Source organism: Schistocerca americana, chromosome 9 (genome assembly GCF_021461395.2).
Source record: "Schistocerca americana isolate TAMUIC-IGC-003095 chromosome 9, iqSchAmer2.1, whole genome shotgun sequence".
Classification (NCBI taxonomy): Eukaryota; Metazoa; Arthropoda; class Insecta; order Orthoptera; family Acrididae; genus Schistocerca; species Schistocerca americana.
The window spans coordinates 4,615,157-4,638,135 of NC_060127.1; the positions used below are offsets into that span (position 1 = coordinate 4,615,157).

General features: G+C 39.4%; 1 protein-coding gene across 1 annotated transcript in view; it reads left to right on the plus strand.

Annotated features, from left to right (window-relative positions):
* Nucleotides 1–989: 989 nt before the first annotated feature.
* LOC124551137 (1,5-anhydro-D-fructose reductase-like) overlaps nt 990–22,979 on the plus strand; it is a 63,245-nt gene continuing 41,255 nt past the window's right edge. Inside the window, exons 1-2 of the mRNA XM_047126099.1 lie at nt 990–1,129; nt 15,116–15,283. Coding sequence (XP_046982055.1) covers nt 1,055–1,129; nt 15,116–15,283 — 243 coding nt within the window. The 5' untranslated portion in view covers nt 990–1,054. The remainder of the gene's footprint in view (nt 1,130–15,115; nt 15,284–22,979) is intronic.

Genomic DNA, 22,979 nt, shown 5'->3' on the forward strand with positions numbered 1-22,979 from the left:
ACGTGGCAAGCACGTCGGGGATGCGGAGTCTACCAGAGGCGAATCATCACACACAATTAATGTTTTTGGACTAACCAAGAATGAAACATCCCCCAGGCTGTGGCTAAGCCATGTCTCCGCAATATCCTTTCTTTCAGGAGTGCTAGTTCTGTAAGGTTCACAGGAGAGCTTCTGTAAAGTTTGGAAGGTATGAGACGAGGTACTGGCAGAAGTAAAGCTGTGAGGACGGGGTGTGAGTCGTGCTTCAGTAGCTCAGTTGGTAGAGCACTTGCCCGCGAAAGGCAAAGGTCCCGAGTTCAAGTCTCGGTCCGGCACACAGTTTTAATCTGCCAGGAAGTTTCAGAGTCCATTGTTTGAGTTAACGGTGTAGCACTCGACTATTGTAGAACAACAAAGTTTGAGGTTAATGTGGCTGGAGATCATGAATCACTATGAAGTAATGGAGAGCCGGCTGTTGGTGAAGGATTGAAGGGACCCGGCAGTCATAGTTGGGCTTCCAAATCTTCAAATAAAGTGTTGGGTGAGGTGGCCGTGGTGGCATGCCCATAACCTGTTGATTTACAACACCTAGCGCGGATGACTTAAAACTTTGGGGGCACCAGTATGGGAAACAGGATACGAATAACAGTATGTGGAATAAACTGTCCCCACTTATATCTGCACATACATATATTTCAACAATTATCATACATGTGCACACAGTACAAGGTATAAGAACAGACTGAATTAACATGGCGGCTTAGATGAGCGACCTGAGTCCCGAGGATTAATGTTGGCTATGGTTGATATGACCAATTGATGCCAGTAGCAGAGTTGTGATAAGTTATCAACCTACATTCATATTCTGTTAAGATACTGGTGAATGGCCACTTCATTTTAATAGCAGATGCTATCTGATAGGAGTTATCTCACTGTTTATGTAGTGTCATAAAAGACAAGCCACAGATAAGGTAATTATATAACTGCTGTAAGTACTGAGGAATTGAGTTCCGCAGCACAGTCTGCAGACAGTACACAAGTATTACTCACTACTTGCTAAACCCGGAACAGCAAGATGACTGGCAAGATGGAATACTTAACTTTCTTCAATGGACACAAAATGCCCATTCTAGGGCTTGGAACAGCACATGTATGTTAGATTTTGTTATGTGTCTACAGCTGGATCCCCATATTCACATGCCCTCTTCATTATTTACTGTAAAGTCTCTCAACCTGTCATTAGTGGGATACTGTTATTCGTATCCTGTTTCCCAGTCTTATGTTGTATTACAATTGATTTATGTTGTATTAGTGACATTTATTGCATGATTTCATACATGACTTGTTGTTATGATTGTCCAGATCCATCTACTTTTATCTGTTTCCAGTAGTGTCTGATGTAACTCTTCAATTTTTTTCTTTTTTTTTCTTTAACTGAGTAATATTTTTCAAAGAACAGAAAATTAGGGATGGAATGAGAACAATATGAAAAGGGTCGACTGCTATCTGCTTTTCTATATAATGAGTATTTGCTTCTTCATATTTACTGAACGTCCTTGCAGTTGTTCTCCGTACCACTTACTGGAGAGGAAATGTGCAGGGTAAAACATTTTGGGGGTTTAAATACTAGCTGCTTTGGCTGATATTCATAAGGTACAGCAGGCCGAATTTAATTTACAACTTACACTACTCTGTGATGTGCTCTGTTCATGTTAATGTATTGTCTGCATGGAGAATTGAAAATTTTATATGCCCAACTTGCTTGTGTTTGTTGTTATTGTTAACATTTACTGCTAACAAACTGTTTGCTTCTGTTGTTCTTTAAGTTCATGAGTGTACATTTATCTATATTATGTAATACACTTTCAGACCCTGGAACAACTTCTTCCAGACTTGTTCCTTTAGTTAAATATTGCCTCCATCAACAGATAGGATGGCATTGTTCTGGATGTAATCAGGAAGGTTATTAATGTAGACTGAGAAAAACAGTGGTCCTATCACACATGCCTGTGGCATTCCACGTATGATCTTCCTCATGTATGTTTGTATGTTTGTTGCTACTCTCATTTGATACCAGTCTTTGATATATGAGTTTGTCATTTTGAGTACATGTTACAGAATATGACAGTTATTGATTCTTCCCTATCCAGTGCTTTCAAAGTCCACAAATTCTTGTGTTGCTAAAGTGGTGGATTTATTCTTCTCAGATCCACACTGAATTCTGGACAGTATATTTTGCAATGCAAAGAATTTTATTAACATTTTATGTAATGTACAAAGATTTATGACATGAGTGGTAAAATTCTCACATGCTGCAGTTTTCACCTTTCTTGTAATCAATCTTTAAGCATAGTTATAAAAGCCAAGCATTTCTTAAGGTGCCATGAAACAGCTCTCTGCCATGGACTTATTAATCATATTAGCAAGTAGCTTCATAATAAATTTGATGACAATTTGACTGAAATACCTGATGTGCTGTAATAATGATGGCTCATAGTTTTGTATTTTAGTTGCATACTACTCTCTGTCCATGCACAAAATCATTCTCCTATTTCTTTCTCAGAGTTACTTTATTTTTTATCCTGACATGGATTATGTTTTTGTTCCTTTTTTCATTATTTTTCTAACTGCCATGAGTAATGTAACATCAACTAAAATCAGATATTTTTTCCATTACCATAGTAGTGCAGGTCTTCTTCTGTGCAGGAGACATGGCATAGCCGAGAATGCAGTAGGTGTTTCATGGTATGTGCTTCTCTGCAATCATAGTTGATGTTTATACACAGGAAAGTGCCTTTTCCGGAGGTTACTCCGCATCTTCCAACTCCAGAATGAGAGTGGATGAGTGACCTCCACATGATTCAATACTGTTCATGCCTAGATGAGAGGGTTTCTGACATGGATAGGCCAGATAGAGTTAGTCTTATGTTGGGAAATCAACCACTGTTTTCTTGCTGTCGCTGCTGCTGTTTGTTAGACTGAAGTGGTTGCAAGGAAACTCCTCCTCGACCTCAACCTTGGAGTTACTGGAATGTGCCCATGCAATGGATGGTTTGTCTGATGATCCCAATTTGTTCTTTACACACTGTGAGCTACTACACAATGAATATCTGGGGGTGTTAATGCTTGTGAGCTGGTAGAGTTTTACAAGTGGCATAGGTTTCGAACAACAATCTGTAATTAGCCTACACATTTCATTTGATCCCTTATAAACTAAGTTTGCAAGGGTAGATTTTTACCAGGCTGGACATGCATACTCTGCTGCACTGTAACCAGCTGTTAGTGTTTTCATTCTCAGGGTTCATGATCAAGATCTCCCCTTGCTACCAATGATTGTGTGAAGGATATCATTTCTGGCTTCATTCTCATACTCTCACAATGCTTCTTGTTCTTCAGAGTATGATCAGAGTGACTCCCAGACATTTTGGTTGAAGTGTGTATACTAACTGTATCTGTTGTCATGTGGTTATAAGCTTACAATGTGCATGATTGTGCTTAAGATGAAACACACACAGTTGGATTTTATGTGAGTTTGGGTGAAGTTGGTTTTTAGAATAATAGAAACTCAAATTTTTCAGTGCATCTGTCAGGTGGGATTCATTGTCTTCAAAAGATTTCCCTTAACACACTAATTCAAGAGCATCAGTGTAAAAGAAACTCATGTTCACTGAAAGTGGTTTGTCATTGGTGCTGATGTTAAATGACATTGGTGGAAGAACCCTTCCTCATGGTAAGCCATTTACTTGACCTCTCCATCAACTATGTGGACCTTTGAAGTCTGCATAAAATTACCTGTTTTGGAGTAAATTTTGAATAAATTTGGCGAAATCACAATCTTTCATTTGGTATCTGGCTTAAGATTTCAGGTACTGAACTGAACAGAAGCAATTCAGTGATCTACATGGTTAATGAAATCAACATTATCCATATCACAGAATTCTTTTATAACCATAATTTGTTTTCTCCCAGCTTGTTACATTATTTTGTTTTGAAATTTCTAAATGACATGTATAAGACAGAGAGAGTAGGTAATTTTATTAGAAATTTTGAGGGTATTCACTTTTGGGAAGCTTGCTATTCTTGCAGCCTATGCCTTGGAGTGTCAGTACTTCTCTCATTTCTGTTGTTGTGTTTGAGAATTGCTTCCCTGGCAACAAATTCTTTAACATGGAGTGTTTTCATGGTGAATTTGTAACATCATGTATGATCTCTACCCTGATGTCTGTACATCAACTTACCTCATAATTAATTCCCAGTCACCGTTCTCAGAGTTAATTACTTTCCTGCTATGCAGTGCCACGGAAGTGTGCCCCTAGAATTTGTCACCTTGTTGTGATGTGCAGGTGCTGAAAGAGAGCTCCAGTCTCTCCAAGCTACTGAATAAAGTGAACAGCTTTGCAGTAAGATGTTTTTCACATACGCTTGAATTACAGTAATAGCTGAATGATCTCTTTTGTTTTGTAGCTCATGACATTTTATAACATACCCATGAACTGATTTGATGTTAGCAGTCGAATGAATGACACTTCTTAATGATCATTTACATTCTTGTGTATGCTCCTTTACTCCTTGGCCTCCAAGGCACCACCAAGCTAAGCTGTGACACCTAAATAACAAGTGATGGCATAGTCTCTGACCTAGTGTGCTGTCCATTGTCCTGTATTCTTCCACATCCAGAAATGGAAGTGCACCATTCTCTACCTTGAGCATGAACTGTATTTTCCTGTGCATTTTATTCAAAAATATGAGACCATATGGCTAATGTATCATCCACTTATCTGAACCAGCATTGTGGATGTAAGGGACATAAACAAAGTGCCATTACTTCAAAGACCTCCACGAATATACCTGCTGCTAATAGAGATCAGGAAGACCCTATTGCTATACCATCTGTCTGCCCATAGTATTTTCCTCACCATTTGAAATGTGTTGAAGACAAACATAGCTCATCGTAGTCACATATATCTGGTGGTTCATGTTCTTGTAAGATCCAGCAGTTTGGTCTAGTGGCAAGTTTGTGAATAATGACTTACGTTCAAACGGACCGTGATGTCTGTGGGTAAAATTATTTCTCGCTTTATGCTTTCTATGAAGTGCGTTGAGTTCTTCACATGAGAGTCCATTTTGCCAGCTAGAGATCTTAGTTCACAGGCTAGACATTTTGCCATATTACATGTAGGTGAATTGATCCTGTTCACTACTGACCTCAAATTTTCCTAATGTATCTTTAGCTCTCAGTAGATTCTAGGAGTGACTGGTACTGTGGGAATGAGTCCCTTGGCTGTGTAAGTGTCAGTTCTGAAGTCCCTGATTGTCAGTTGTGTTACGTTATCTGCTTTTTAATTTGGAGAAATGCGAGTCAGTATTTCGCAACCACGATGACTACCTCCCTGCTGTTTGCAGTATTTCCTTTTGGTTTAGGACAACATTTCTGATGTTTGCCACTGCAATGCCAATTGTAAGCTGTTTGATTATCCTGACTCAATAGTAAGGACGTCTGTTAACTGCATGGTAGGTAGCAGTGTTTATTGTAAACAGGCCTCTTTTTTGCTGGCAAAGATCAGTGTCATTATTTGATAAGTGTGAGTGTGGTCTTATACATATTAAGATAAGGATAAGAAATGAAGAGGATGGTCTGGTATAAATGAGGAAGCAGCAGCTTTCTTGGTAATTTTGCTGTATTAAACACAATACGTGTAAGCACAAATACTACCTAGCCATGCAGTGCTAGATTTTTTATTGATACTGTGTACCAACATGGAAAATTCATTGGGGTCCAGTTGAATAACAAATTAAAATGGAGTGTATATGTGATTGAATTAAATCACAAAGCTCAGTTCAGCCTGTTCTGCCATGAGAGACATTTCTCAGTGTGCTGACCAAAAGGCAAGAGTGTTGCATATTTTAACTCCCTGTTCATTTGTGGCAGTATGTTCTGAGGCAGTACACCTAAAGGAAACAAAGTGTTTGTTTAGCAGAACTGATCAGTATGAATATTGTGATTCTTGAGTTTCTCCTGGCGTATTTGATAATCAAAATATCCACTAGTGTACTGCCAGTCTACAGTGTCCAACGGGCACAATATTTCGGCGATCATACGTGTTGCCATCATCAGGCAAACTGACGGACTGAGCTCCTGTGAACATGCCAGCACGGAGATCCGTACGCTATGGCTGCTACCCCCCCCGCCTGCAGCGCACTCCCTCCGCTGTCCGCTCCCCGCGCCATGGTCGGGCGGTGGAACAGATTGCAACATTGTCTCGGATGACATCGGTGTGATGGCTCTGTCCGCCGTGGTCATCACAACTATAAGTTTGCTTGATTTACTCTTGATTAACCCAATTGCTGGTTCCCAAGCCTTGCTAAGATTATAGCCACAGTCACAGTTTATGAGAACGTCATTGGTGCGAATTTTGATGGCCTCTCTAAGAACGCTGTGCCAGTATCTCGACGTCTGCACCAGAATCCTCGTGCATTCATACTCCATAGTGTGATTTTCCGACAAACAATGTTCAGCAACCGACGACTTGCTTGGATACATCAGTCAAGTGTGCCTCTGGTGTTCACAGCATCGATCCTTGACGGTACGCATCGTCTGACCAATATACGACTTGCCACATTGACATGGAATCTGGCACATGCCGGCCTTCCTCAAACCGAGGTCATCTTTGGTGCTCCCCACCAGTGCACAGCTGGTCCCCGAGGATAGATATATACTTGTGTTGACCTGTTGTGCCTTCCAGAATGTTGTGACCACCCAGGAAATGCCATGGAAAACTTCTCTAGATCATAATGCTCCCTCCTCCAACCTGGACCCTTCTGATCATTGTGGCAGGGTATTTGCTTTCAGATGTTTTATGCTGTACATGCCAATGCCTATGTGTCTGATGGATCATAAAACGTGATTCATCTGAAAAGGTCAAGTGTCGCCACTCAGCGGATGTTCAACTGTGGTAAGGGCGTACAAATTCCAGCCTTTGTTGCCAATTAACAGCAGACAGTACGGGTGCCTGCTGCAGTGCCTGCTGCAGTGGCCCATACGCAGCAACATTCACTGAATGTTCGATGATGAGACTCTTTTGGTAACCCTTCAGTTCATCTGGACAGTCAGCTGCTTGACAGTTGGATGTCTGTTCACCCGAAGACATCTCTCCAGCCGTTGTTCACCTCTGTCATCTATGGCCTGTGGTACAACACAGTTGACCCAGCGCTGGGTTTGGATAATACCTTTTTGCCATGTGTGGTATACTTTAACCATGGTGGCACATGAACAGTTTAAAAACTTAGCAGTTTAAGAAATGCTCCCACTCTCAGCCCAAAACTGATTGATCATGTCCTTTTGTGACATGAGATAAATTGTTCCATTTCTGCATTATGACAATGAGTGCACTGTTTTCCTCAATTGCCAGACATGCTTTATATACTCTCCATTGATAGTGGTGTAGGAGGTTATTGCATGTTGACACCGAATATATTCCTAGAATCATTATTTAAAGCCAGCTCTTGAAACTTTGTTAACAGACTTTCTCAGAATAATTTATGTTTATCCTCAAGAGTCTTCCATTTCAGTTCCCCGGCGTCTCTGTAACACTCTCCCACAGATTAAACAAACCCATACTATTCATGCTGCCCTTCCCCATATACTTTCAATGTTCCCTGTTAGTCCTATGTGGTAAGGGTTCCACACACTTAAGTACTGGAAATGTATCAAAGCTCTGAGAGAGAAAAAATGGGAATCTATTTGATCCAAGCAAGAAATAAAACCACTCCGAATACCTGTTCCATTCAGTTACTTTTATACCATCAAGTGCTTCTTAAGTTTGAGATTTGACTACAAACATGTGATTTTATAATGACTGCCTTTGTCCTGCATTAGGGTATCTGTTTGCAAAATATTCATACAATTTGGTGCTTACAAGTGAGTTCATTGTGAAGACAGTATCAGATAGGGAAAAATCCTGGATTTTACAATGCAGTTGGAGAAAAGAAAACAGAACTGTTATTAGTTGTATAGCAAATAAGAATTTACCCTTTACATACAGGGCTATTACAAATGATTGAAGCGATTTCATAAATTCACTGTAGCTCCATTCATTGACATATGGTCACAACACACTACAGATACGTAGAAAAACTCATAAAGTTTTGTTCGGCTGAAGCCGCACTTCAGGTTTCTGCCACCAGAGCGCTCGAGAGCGCAGTGAGACAAAACGGCGACAGGAGCCGAGAAAGCGTATGTCGTGCTTGAAATGCACTCACATCAGTCAGCCATAACAGTGCAACGACACTTCAGGACGAAGTTCAACAAAGATCCACGAACTGCTAACTCCATTCAGCGATGGTATGTGCAGTTTAAAGCTTCTGGATGCCTCTGTAAGGGGAAATCAATGGGTCGGCCTGCAGTGAGTGAAGAAACGGTTGAACGCGTGCGGGCAAGTTTCACGCGTAGCCCGCGGAAGTCAACGAATAAAGCAAGCAGGGAGCTAAACGTACCACAGCCGACGGTTTGGAAAATCTTACGGAAAAGGCTAAAGCAGAAGCCTTACCGTTTACAATTGCTACAAGCCCTGACACACGATGACAAAGTCAAACGCTTAGAATTTTCGGCGTGGTTGCAACAGCTCATGGAAGAGGATGCGTTCAGTGCAAAACTTGTTTTCAGTGATGAAGCAACATTTTTTCTTAATGGTGAAGTGAACAGACACAATGTGTGAATCTGTGTGGTAGAGAATCCTCACACATTCGTGCAGCAAATTCACAATTCACCAAAAGTTAACGTGTTTTGTGCAATCTCACGGTTTAAAGTTTGCGGCCCCTTTTTCTGCTGCGAAAAAAACATTACAGGACACATGTATCTGGACATGCTGGAAAATTGGCTCATGCCACAACTGGAGACTGACAGCACCGACTTCATCTTTCAACAGGATGGTGCTCCACCGCACTTCCATCATGATGTTCGGCATTTCTTAAACAGGAGATTGGAAAACTGATGGATCGGTCGTGGTGGAGATCATGATCAGCAATTCATGTCATGGCCTCCACACTCTCCCGACTTAACCCCATGCGATTTCTTTCTGTGGGGTTATGTGAAAGATTCAGTGTTTAAACCTCCTCTACCAAGAAATGTGCCAGAACTGCGAGCTCGCATCAACGATGCTTTCGAACTCATTGATGGGGACATGCTGCGCCGAGTGTGGGGGGAACTTGATTATCGGCTTGATGTCTGCCGAATCACTAAAGGGGCACATATTGAACATTTGTGAATGCCTAAAAAAACTTTTTGAGTTTTTGTATGTGTGTGCAAAGCATTGTGAAAATATCTCAAATAATAAAGTTATTGTAGAGCCATGAAATCGCTTCAATCATTTGTAATAACCCTGTACTGTCAGAAGTAATGAAATTCAATAGCTGCAAGGTGAAGATAAAAAATTCTCAGGTCAGTGAAAGAATTATGGTCCACCATAAGCTGTAAGCTTTGTAATCTGTGTTTTCACTAATGGCTTTGAAAGGTATGAAAGTATTTAAAAAATGGTTGGTTTGTTCAGCAATAAAGATATAGCTCATGTGATGAAGTGATTCTCATCTCATATGGAACCAAAGTTTTAACAAAAGAAATGACTTTGGAGGAATCAATATTGGATCTGTCAGCTGTAGAAAAGTAAAATTGGTAGAAACAGTAATAGGTAAGGGAATTCAGACACCATCAATACCAGGATGCTCAATACAGGATGGTGAGTGAAATTCGATGGGTCACTTATTACTGACTCTCCAGCACTTGTGGAACCCAAAGAGATCAATCTACATCTACAGGTACGTGATTACTCTGCTATTCACAATAAAGTGAGTGGCAGAGGGTTCAATGAACCACCTTCAAGCTGTCTCTCTACCGTTCCACTCTCGAACGGTGCGCAGGAAAATTGAACAGTTAAATTTTTCTGTGCGAGCCCTGATTTATTTTATTTTATCATGATGATCATTTCTCCCTATGTAGGTGGGTGCCAACAGAATCTTTCCACAATCGGAGCAGAAAACTGGTGATTGAAGTTTCTTGAGAAGATCCCATCGCAACAAAAAACATCTTTGATTTAATGATTGCCACTCTAATTCATGTATCATATCTTTGGAACTGTCTCCCCTATTTTGTGATAATACAAAACAAACAGCCCTTCTTTGAATGTGTTCATGTCATCCGTCAGTCTCACCTGTTGCCGAACCCACACTGTACAGCAATATTCCAGAATTGGGTGTACAAGCATGGTGTAAGCAGTCTCATTAGTATACTTATTGCTCCTTCTAAATGTTCTCCCAATGAATCGCAGTCTTTTTTGTTTGCTCTACCCATAAAATTAATTATGTGCTCGTTCCAATTTAGGTTATTCATAATTGTAATCCCTAAGTATTTAGTTGAATTTACAGCCTTCAAATTTGTGTGACTTATTGCATAATCAAAAGTTAGCGAATTTCTTTTACATGTGAACAACTTCACACTTTTCTTTATTTAGGGTCAATTGCACTTTTCACACCATACAGGTATCTTATCTAAATCATTTTGCAATTTGTTTTGGTCATCTGATGACTTTGCAAGATGGTAAATGACAGCATCATCTGCAAACAATCTAAGAGGGCTACTCAGACTGTCTTCTATGTCATTAATATAGATCAGGAACCATAGAGGATCTATAACACTTCCTTGAGAAACGCCAAGCATCACTTCTGTTTTACTTGATGACTTTCTGTCTATTACTATGAACTGTGATCTTTCTGATAGGATATCATGAATCCAGTCGCACAAGTGAGGTGATGTTTCATAGGCATGCAGTTTGGTTAGAAGATGCTTGCAAGGAACAGTGTAAAAAGCCTTCTGGAAATCTAAAAACGTGGTCCTTTTGACATCCCCTGTCGATAGCACTAATTACTTCATGAGTATAATGAGCTAGTTGTGTTTCACAAAAACGATATTTTCTGAATCTGTGCTGACTGCGTGTCAATAAATCATTTTCTTCAAGGTATTTCATAATGTTCGAACACAGTATATGTTCCAAAACCCTATTGTAAATCAACATTAGTGATATGGCCCTGTAATTCAGTGGATTATCCCTAGTTTCCTTTTTGGGTATTGGTGTGACTTGAGCAATTTTTCCAGTATCTAGTTACGGATCTTTCTGTGAGTGATGGTTTGTATATAATTGCTAAATATGGAGCTGTTGTATAAGTATACACTGAAAGGAACCTGACTGGTATCTACAACTACATTTATACTCCACAAGCCACCCACCAGTGTGTGGCAGAGGGCACTTTATGTGCCACTGTCATTACCTCCCTTTCCTGTTCCAGTTGCGTATGGTTCGCGGGAACAACGACTGCTGGAAAGCCTCTGTGCGCGCTCGAATCTCTCTAATTTTACATTCGTGATCTCCTCGGGAGGGATAAGTAGGGGGAAGCAATATATTCGATACCTCATCCAGAAACGCACCCTCTCGAACCTGGACAGCAAGCTACACTGCAATGCAGAGCGCCTCTCTGTATACAATGTGGACTGCAGACCTTGCCTTTATTAAGTAATTTAAGCTGATTTGCTACACCGAGGATCTCTGCTTCTATGTTTCTCATCTTGGCAGTTGTCTTGATTGGAATTCAGGAATATTTACTATGTTTTCTTTAGTGAAGGAGTTTCAGTAAACCATGTTTAATAACTCTTCTTTAGTGTCACTGTCATCAGTGACTTCACCGTTGTTATTGTGCAGTGAAGGTACTGATTGCGTCTTGCCACTGGTGTGCTTTATGTATGCCAGAATCCCTTTGGGTTTTCTACGAGAGTCAGAGACAGTGTTTCGTTGTGGAAGTTATTAAAAGCATTTTGCATTGATGTACATACTATCTTTCAAACTTCTGCAAAAGTTTGCCAGTCTTGGGCATTTTACATTCTTTTAAATTTGGCATGTTTTTTTCGTTGCTTCTGCAGCAGTGATCTGACCCATTTTGTGTACCATGGGGAATTAGTACCATCACTTACTAATTTTTGTGGTATATATCTCAATTACTGTCGATACTATCTCTTTGAAATCATTCCACATCTTTTCTATGCTTACATGATCAGATCAAAAGGAGTGGAGACTGTCTCTTAAAAAGGTGTTAAGAACATTTTCATCAGCTTTTTTAAATAGATGTGCCTTGCATTTCTTTTTGATGGTTGTGGGTGTTATGGTATTCAGCCTAGTAGCAACTGCCTTGTGGCCACTAATCCCTGTATTCATCATTATATGCCCTATGTGTCCAGGATTATTTGTTGCTAAGAGGTCACATATGCTTTTGCAACCATTTACACTTCGAGTGGACTCATGAACTAATTGTTCAAAATAATTTTCTGAGGAAGCATTCAATACAATTTCGGATGACGTTTTATGCCTGCCACTGGCTTTAAGCATTTTATTTTTCCAACATATTGAGGGTAGATTGAAATCACCACCGACTATAGTTGTACGGGTGGGGTACCTATTTGAAATGAGACTCAAGTTTTCTTTGAACTGTTTGGCAACTATATCTTCTGAGTCAGGGGGCCGGTAAAATAATCCAACTAATAGTTTAGTACGATTGTCAAGTACAACCTCTATCCATACTATTGCACAGGAACTATCTACTTCGATTTCACTAGAAGGTGAACTACTTACTCTATTTGCTCTATCCTTTCCGAACACTGTTAGGTCATTTGAAAAAGTTTCATATAGACTCATTTCCAGCTTTAGCCAGCTTTCTGTACCCATAACCATTTGAGCTTCAGTGTTTTCTATTAGGGCTCGGAGCTCTGGATCTTTCCCAACATGGCTATGACAATTTACCTATTATTTCCACAACTCCCTTACTGTGTTTTACCTGCCCCATTTTACATGAACGCCCTTTCTGGGGTTCCCTGAAGCCCTCTAACCTAAAAAAACTGCCCAGTCCCTTCCACACAGCTCCACTACATGTGTAGTCACTTCCTGTGTGTAGTGTACTCCTGACCTATTAAGCGGAATCCAGAAACCCACCACCCGAAAGCGCAAGTTAAGGAATCTGCAGCCTACATGGTCACAGAACTGCCTGAGCCTCTGATTGACACCCTGCACTGAGCTCTGCACCAAAGGACCACAATTGGTTCTATCGACAATGCTGCAGAGTGTGAACTCTGCCTTAATATCGGAAGCCAGACTGGCAGTCCTTACCATTTCTGCTAGCCACCTGAAACCAGAGAGAATCTCCTCTGATACAAGCAACACGCATCATTGGTACCAACATGAGCCACCACCTGCAGTTGGCTGCGCCCTATACTCCTCATGATATCCGGAAGCACCTTTTCCATGCCTGGAATGACCCTTCCCCCCCTCCCCCTGGTATGCACATGGAGTGTGCACTGGCTTCCTGCGCCTCCTTGGCAGCCATGTCCCTAAGGGACCCCAGTACATGCCTAATGTTGGAGCTACCAGCAAACCCACACTCTGTGAATGCTCAGACCTTGTGGGCTGAGAAGCTTTCTCTGGAACAGTGTGGATGACTGCATCTGGCTTAGAGAATTTGCCAGCCACAGATAATGCCCAAAACCTGCTTGTCAAATGAACCGGGGAGGCCCTACGATCGGTGCCTCGGAAAGTCTTTCACTGCATGCCAGACTTTGGAACGATCTCCCACTCGACCATGCATGAGGGGTCAACCTCAGTCCAGGCAGTACCTGAGGCGGCCACAGCAGTAGACCGATTAGGGGACACAAGGGACGTGCTCGACGTCCTTCGCATCCCCACATCTGACCCCCCACGGTGACGCCCCTTGGCAGCAGCCTCAAGCTGTGTGATGGAAGCCAACACCGTGTGGAGCTGTGAGTGAATGTTCACTAACTCAGCTCACATCTGCACACAGCAATCACAGTTCTTATCCATTACTGAAGTTGCTCCCATCTGAAGCTCATAAAGATATGTAACATACGACTGGTGTACTCGCCTTATTAACAGCAGTTACTTGTGGTGCTGTGTCACTGACAGTCTATCCAACACTAGCAATACAATTCTTTTATTCTGTAAGATGCTGCAACATGGTGAGTGACAGTGACTCAGTGGTGTGCAAAGACCCCCAGGTGACAGCTGCTAGCTCCAGCAGAGTGTGCAGCGGAGTGCTCGGTTGCAGCTGCGGGGGGACACTGGGTGGGAGAGCTGCCTCGGTGAAGTACTGGGAGCCAGTGTAGCCTGGCGAACGTGTTTGGCAGGTGGTAGTTGCATAGCTACTCTGGTGGTCAGTCAAGTGCATGCCACAGCTCCCAAATTTGGCACCCTTTGGAGACACCCACAGATGAATGAGATTTCCCTAAAGGTTGACCCTTCCCGGTGGCACCAGCTCGAGGATTGTCAGGGCTGGTAGTGGCTCATATGCCAAGAGCTAGTGGCTAAACGTAGATGTAGAAGAAGCTGACTGGGCCACATGGCTGACGTGGAATATGCCACGATTTCAGCAGTGGTTGAAGATGAGGTATTGCTGGTCTTGGAGCCACAAGTATTTGTAGTGACACTCCACTGCTTTGCTGTGATAGGACTACACCTTTGGTCCCATAGATGACTGAGGCAGTGCAACACTGGGACACAGTATGAGGAGATTCAGCTCACCACCAGGGCGAGACTGGAGCCTTTCACCATGCTGCTCCAGCAATATTCCATTTCCTTCAGTGGGTTATTGTAGGCAGCTAGCTTGCGTGCCTCACTACGGATTGTGAAATCTGGTCAGAAATGTGTCGTAACAAGATTTTTTTTTTTTAAAGTACAACTGGTAAAAATATCCTAAAATACCATCTTCAATTACAGAATGTTATTCTGTAAGATATTTGTTACAAATAATTCACTGGCACAATTTTTTTTTAAAGACTGTTACCTTGTAGCTCCCTGTCACACGTAATATTTATGTTGATAATTTTCTGATTATGCCTGTCTATGTACAGCCGAATAAAACAAGTGCCAATGTCACCGTCAATGGCATGATAAAATTGGTCTGTATTCAGTTACACATTCATGGACATAACCTGAAAATAACCACTGACATACTTATTTTAAAATAAATTATTCTTTCAGCCAGCATGATTGTTAACTACACACAAATTGTCACACTATTGTTGATGTTACAGGCACTGGGAGATGATATAGAGAAGGCGATAGATGCAGCACTGGAGATTGGGTACAGACACATAGATACAGCCCAGAGGTATAACAATGAAGCCCAAATTGGGAGGGCACTGAAGAAATGGCTCGATTCTGGAAAAATCAAGAGAGAAGATCTTTTTATTGTGACAAAGGTAAAAAGTTCTCAAATCGGTCATCTTATTTAATTGGATAACATAGTATGAACTTTCAAAAAGGAGTGTTTTAAAATAGAAGTGAATGAATAAAAAATTGCAGAGACTGTGGAAGAGGTAAAAAGCCTCTTAGAAGTGCTGCAGTATGGGATGTACCATTCTGCTTTATTTGACAGTTTAAGAAACTGTAATGTAGCTGACATTAAGCTGTTAGGTAGTAATCAGATATCAACATCAGATTATTATCACTCAAAGTATAGGAGTCATGAAGTTTTCACTGCAGATGAAGAATGTAAGCTTTGTGATTAATTAAAAGTCTGATCTAAGGACTGCCTGACAGTAAGATAACACAGCTAAATTCAAAAATATTAAAGTCATTGAGATGTAATTAAAATAGCTGGAATTGTCAGGATCAAGTATTTCATCAGCCAATATTAAGATACCATTGCACAAAAATCTCAAAGCACAAGTCTGTGAAGACCAACAGCTTTTGCAAAGCAAATTTTACATAATTTGTTGACTATTATGAACAAGCTGTGTATTCAGATGATTTCACAGCAGTGTGAATATACAGCCTAGATATTGTACTTGGTTCATTCTGTGCTGAAATGAACTGCACAACTGAATATGAACACAGAACAAACAAACAAAAATCTAGACTTTTTAGCTGTGGTCCTAGGCTTACATTGAAAAAAGCAATGAACTGAAAACATACACAAATTAAGGGCACCTGAAGATGAAGATGTCTGGCATTTTGCAAACACAGCAGCAAAAAGTGAAACTATTTGGTTGGTTGATTTGGGCGAGGGGATCAAATCAGAGGGATCATTGGTCCCCCTAGATGAGGAAGGAATTTGGCTGTGACCTTTCAAAGGAAACATCTCACCATTTGCCTGAGGTCATTTAGGGAAATCATGGAATAGGTGATTAAGGGAAATCATGGAAAATCTAAATCAGGATGGCCCGACATGGGTTTGAACCATAGTCCTCCCGAGTCCAGTGTGCTAACCACTGCTCCACTTCGAAATAACTTAATTGAACTGAAAACTTTTAAAACATTATAAAAAAATTCATAGATTTGAGTAAAGAAGATGGAATATTAGAAAAAAATTAAATGCAAGGCTTCAAGAAAATTTATATTGGATGAACCTTCTGATAGTGAAAACAGTGAAGCTCTTTTACAAGATAATTCTCAGTGTGAAAAAGTGGACTTGAAATTATAGCAGTCTGAGAGCAAACAAATTATTTCATACTTGTGGAGTTTATAGAAAAGAGCAACAAGTACTATAAGTAGTGGAATTAGAAGAGAAAAAACAAAAACTACAAAGTAAAATTCATACAATCAATTATGTTTTTACTCGTTGCATTTTGTACAAGTAATTTTTCTGCTTTTTATCCATAAAATATAATAGGTCTATTACATTAAAAATATTTGTTTAGTTGGTTTAAAAATAAAAAGAGCTGTTGTTTAGTTGGAAGGTCACCCACTCCTTTTTGAAATGTGTGCCATCTGCACAAAACACATTGTAATTGAAATCTAAGCTTTGGCATTTTGTTTATTACTTGGGAATGCAGAGGCACAGTTTTAAGAATTGCACACAGAAACAGAAGAAATGTACGCTTTGTCAATGTTGCAACTGTGGCTGAAGAACATTCGTATAAAAGTACACTGCAAAGGGTCAGACAGAGTGCATGCTCACCATCATAGAATTTGGTTGCATCTGGAAATGCCATATCTAAAAGCATGACTAAAACATTAGTTGGTACAAGAACAAGGAATACTGTGTAGTGAAAAAAAAAGGCTTGGTTTTAGCTGAGCAGAGTCAGAAGTGGGACAACCCCAAAACATGTCATTAGTTTCCTGCAAAATGTATTTACTAAGCATAACAACTTCACAGCTGAGAAACTTGAAACTAATGGGATTAATATTAGTTTCAAAGTAGTGTTGACTGTGAGCTGAGAGATAAAGTAATGGATAGCACTATATGATCAAAAAATATTATAAGAGGCATTCAAACGAAACCCGTTCACTAGTGTAAAGTAACGGTAATGATTTTATTAACACCATGTTTCATCACCTGTGACAATACGTGACAGAACACCATATTCCTCCTCATGATAACGTTGCAGATGACTCAAAGACAGCGCCATTTGAGTATTGCACTGTTTGGCAGTCACTTGGTGCGGAACCCACTGTGCACAGATTTTTCGGAAGTTCAAGTCTTGATGCATTATGGTGTGGGCAGTGCCCATGCTAATACCTAGTAACTGATGGATCTCATCCATGGTGATTTTGTGGTTGTCCAAGACTAAAGCACTCAGTTCTGCAACCATTTCTGGTGTGATGACACAATGAGCCTGTCTAGGACGAGCATCATCTTCCAGTGACTCACACCCCTCAAGGAATCGTTTGCACCATTCCACAACACTTGAACGACTCAGGCTGTGCTCACCATACGCAGCCTTCATCCGTTGATATATTTCATGGCCTCCAAATCCCTCCACTGCCAAAAATTGAAACACTCCTCATTGTTCCTGCTTACTTGCCTTCATGTTTGGTAGTGGGCAATAACTTCTGTGACCACCTTCTCTTCTATGTGAAACCATGCTGGTGCTATGCAACATCAAACGGTTGACACTCATCAGTCTCTTTAATAATAGATGGCACCACCATACCCACATTTATGTGGTGCCACCTTATGTGTAAGGCAAAGGTAGACACACATCAGGTTTAATTTGAATGAACCTCATAAAAAAGCGGTTTTTTATTCCAAGGAATGATCAACATTCCTGTTAAATAGGCTCCTCTTTCACAGTCAGGTACCAAGAGCAACTAACAGGGGAAGATTCCCAAGTGTCAGTAAACGATCGTTGTGAAACTTGGCAGGTCTGGAGAGGGGGTAAAATAGTGCAGTATATTTTTTTTTAGTTTGAGGGCAGTTTTACTTTTAAGGGGTAAAACATACCCTGAAATATAATTTAGCATTTTAGGTTTGGAGAGAATTTCTTCAAAACAACAATACACAAAAAATGTTTTTCTTGTATTTTTTAGAAAACTGTATAATCAACTATTTTAATAACTTGAAATTTTGCAAAATGCATCACCACCATTTATTGATTTTGCAAAATGAAAACTTTTATTATATCATAAATTAAAGAAGCTTTCAAGCCAAATACATTCCTGTGTAGTAAAGCTGGTTTCTAAAACACCATTTTCGGAAAATAAGCTGTACACAATGTGCCATCACAGTAGTTTCAACACACCTAATTAAAATATCTAATCATTAATTAATATTCTAATTATTTATTTTGCTTATATTTTTTATGTTTTAAATTGTTATTTTGCATTTTACATGTATGGCTTTTTTTGTCTTTTAGTTTACTGTTTCATATACGTGTATTTTGTTAGTTGGAAATAATAAGTAACTCATTATTATGATAGAAAATAATTACAGTAATGATAATCTGTAAGGGAATACTTAAACCATAACATTTGTTTTAAACCATGAATATAAAATGAACAAAATTTCTTCACATTGTATACATGACAGAGAAGCCAGTATAAAACAAACTTCTGCAGGATTTCAAATTTTCACTGGTTATCATCTAAATATCCTGATTTGTATCAGGCTTATTTCAGTACATCGGTGAGCCTTGGTGAAAAGAGCTGATTATGTATTAGTGACTGCAGCTTGATTGTGTTATTTATCAATTGGCGATTGACATCATAACCATGCAACAGAACTAGATCTGAAAATCTTCTCACAAATTTCTTCCAACATCGAAAGCTGTGTATGATCCATGGCTGTAACTGTGGTGGCAAGCCCTTTGGAATCACTAGATGGTCTGAGGTATGATGCTCTAAAAAGTTCATTCGCACTGACCACGGCAAAAACCTAACAATAAAATGGATATTTCTCCCTCATTGGGAAAGAAAATATATTTCAAATATCTTTTGTCCTGGTCAGATGTTTGTTTCCCAGACTTTGATGCTGCCACAAGGGCACTTGGTATTTCATCATTAGTTTCTTTTAAAACTATGAAAAGTGGGATAGTCAGTGTGAAAAAAAAACACCTTTTTGGCCATCATACCTGAGAACAAGAAACCTCTGGTGACCCCGCAGAGCTTGATGGCACAGGTACAGCCATGGAACATATACGGCTTTCTGTTTTGGAATAACTTTGTGAGAAGATTTTCAGTTCTAGTTCTGGTGAATGATTATGACTATCTCCACTTGAGAAACAATACAGTTCCACTTGAGAAACAATACAGTGAAGCTGCAGTACATAATTAATTCCCTTCACCATGACTTACCAATATACTGAAATATGCCTGGCAAAAATCAGTATACATAGAAGATCACCACTGAAAATTTGAAATCATGCAGAATTTTGTATTATACTGGCTTCTCTGCCATGCATATTATGTGAAGCTTATTGTCATGCGTATTATGTGAAGAATTTTCTTTCATTTTATGTGCATGGTGTAACAAAATGTTATGTTTCAAGCATTTCCTTACAGATTATCATTATTGTACTTATTTTCTATCACAATAATAAGTTACTTATTATTTTCAACTATCAAAATATATGTATATGAAACAGTAAACTGAAAAACAAAAAAAGCCATGAATGTAAAATAGCAATTTAAAACATAAAAAATATAAGTAAAATAAATTATTACAATAGTAATGAATGTTTAGATATTTTAATTATGTACACTGAAAATACTCCAACAGTACATAGTGTACAGTTTATTTTCCAAAACAGGTACTTCAGAAACCAGCTTTACGACACAGGGATGTACGTGGCTGGAATGCTTCTTTAATTTATGTTGTAACACAAGTTTTCAGTTTTTCAGATTTGATGAATAGTGGTGGGGTATTTTGCAAAATTTCAGATTATCACAATAATTGATTATATAGGTTTCAAGAGCACCAAGTACATATCAGATTTTGTATGTGAAACATTTTTTGCATATCACTGTTTCAAAAAAATTCCCTTTAAACTTAAAATGCCAAATTATTTTTCAGGGCGTCTTTTACCCCTTTAAGTGAAATTGGGCACAAATAAAAAAATATGTATTGCATTATTCTGCACCCTAGATACACCCACCGAGTTTCATCAATATCTTTTATTGACACTTCTCTCGTGAATCATGTCAAAGTATATGGGCAACCAGTCATTTATCAGTGGAACATACAATTTCTTGAAATATGCTGAAGTTAAGCATTTGCATGAGACAGTAGATAGAAAGATACTGCAAACAATTGTCCACCATTATGGAAAATTTTATAATAGGCAATCTGCAAGTGCCTTTTCAGCCATCTGACTACAAACAATGTATTGTCAGAGCCATAGTTTGGATTTTTAAGGAATTCCAATGCTTAGAAGGCTATTTACAGATACAGCAAGAATGTACATAAAGATTGTAGGCTAATAGAATATGCCATGATCTGTCAAAGGCAACTGACTACATAAATCATATATAAAAACAAAGATGAGGTGACCTACCGAACGAAAGCACTGGCAGGTCGATAGACACACAAACAAACACAAACACACACACAAAATTCAAGCTTTCGCAACAAACTGTTGCCTCATCAGGAAAGAGGGAAGGAGAGGGAAAGACGAAAGGAAGTGGGTTTTAAGGGAGAGGGTAAGGAGTCATTCCAATCCCGGGAGCGGAAAGACTTACCTTAGGGGGAAAAAAGGACAGGTATACACTCGCACACACACACATATCCATCCATCCACTACATAAATCATTATATGCTTTCATGTAATCTTTTGCTGCTCATTTTAATTTCTCTCTATCATTACTTTTTTCCATCTACAGTTTGATGCCTTTTTGGAATAATGCTATGTTTCCCTGTTGAACGTGAATATCATTTGTTTATCTTGTGTAGTAGCTATCAATTCTCTCCCCTTTTTTAAAAAAAAAGGGAAAAAAAAGAAAAAAAGTCACAATCACATCATATTGCAACATGTAGAGAAATTCTCCTGTGGAGCAGAAGGTATAATTTCAGTTTGTATTTGAAGTTAGTTTTATTATCCATTAAATTCTTTTGACACAGTCAAAGATTTTTATGACTGAATACACCTCATTGCTTTTGGTGTCACACTGATGATACAGTGAGGGATAGTGTACAGTAATTCATTTCACCTTCTAGTATTATGTTTGTGAATGTTACACTTGTTTACAGACTGATTGCTTGGTGACAACACACTTCATACTGTAGTAAATGTACTGTGAGGCTGTTTGTGGGGCAGTGGGTGGAAAATAAAAGTTGATATATTATGGTATGTTGCCGTCGTCAACCCAGGCTCTCTAGCTACAATGTTGGCAACCAGAAAGTAATTAGCAAAAATGTGATGCCTGTAATTAGAGTTCACTGTGCCCACTCTGATGGAGAAATAAATTATTCATTATTGAAGTTCATTACTTGAAGATTTAGGATGATGTCTGGGATTCATAGAAAATGCAGTTTACTATAACAATTTTCACTATATTCTGAAAAAGATAAAGCATAAAATTCCAAATGATTACCCACATCAGCTATTGTACTATCAGAGCTGTTCAGAGTCTATAGTGTGGATCCTATTTTCCCTAGAAGACGAAACCGTTCTATAATCGTTATCAATGTAAATGTTCAAAGTGAATGCTCGCCAAAATTTGATGTTAATACTCATCAAACACCACGCTAGTAATGGAAGAAAGTCTGTCCTGTGGTGACACGTGAAAATACGACATACACAAACTGAGGATAAATCACTGAAGTTGTTCCACCATTAACACTTTACCCCAAAGCAAACTCATTGTTACGTGCATACCAAGTTACATAGTACAGCATCCAACACAGTTCCTGGCAACTGCACAAATGCGACGCGGCTTCTGACATGGAGTGCGCACTGATATGAATCTAGAAGAGAACTGGGCCCTTACTCTAGCTCGCATGCTCTTATTTATATAGCCGTGGTGCGGACCACCGAAGGCGCAGATGACAAAAGTTTGCCTTACTGACCAGCCGCTGGGCTAGCAAAACACCACTTCAGTTTACTAAATAATTAATTGCTTCATGCACTTAAGGCCAATGAAGCTCTTGATTTAATTGTGTAATTAGCACACAGGAGAGTAATAATAAAATTCTGATGTGGCTACGTTAAATACCTTTGGCGAGAGAATTATTTTAGTTGTACTGCACGCAATAGGTGAGCTCTGAACTTGCCCTTTGGAGAGACGCTACAGCTATAGTTATATAGCTGCCTTTTAGAAACTTCTCACATCTTTGTTATTATAGCGTATCTCCATTCTACCTACATCTAAACATCCTAGCTTTATCTAATCACTTACTTAATCCATCTTGCTTCCAAACTTTTAGGACAAAAAAACAGAAAATCATGAATTTCAACCAAAATATTACGTTGTGAGATCCAGCATGCTCATCATCATCATCACCATCACCATTGTTTAAGACTGATTATGCCTTTCAGCGTTCAGTCTGGAGCATAGCCCTCTTATAAAATTCCTCCATGATCCCCTATTCAGTGCTAACATTGGTGCCTCTTCTGACGTTAAACCTATTACTTCAAAATCATTCTTAACCGAATCTGGGTACCTTCTCCTTGGTCTGCCCTGACTCCTCCTACCCTCTACTGCTGAACCCATGAGTCTCTTGGGTAACCTTGCTTCTCC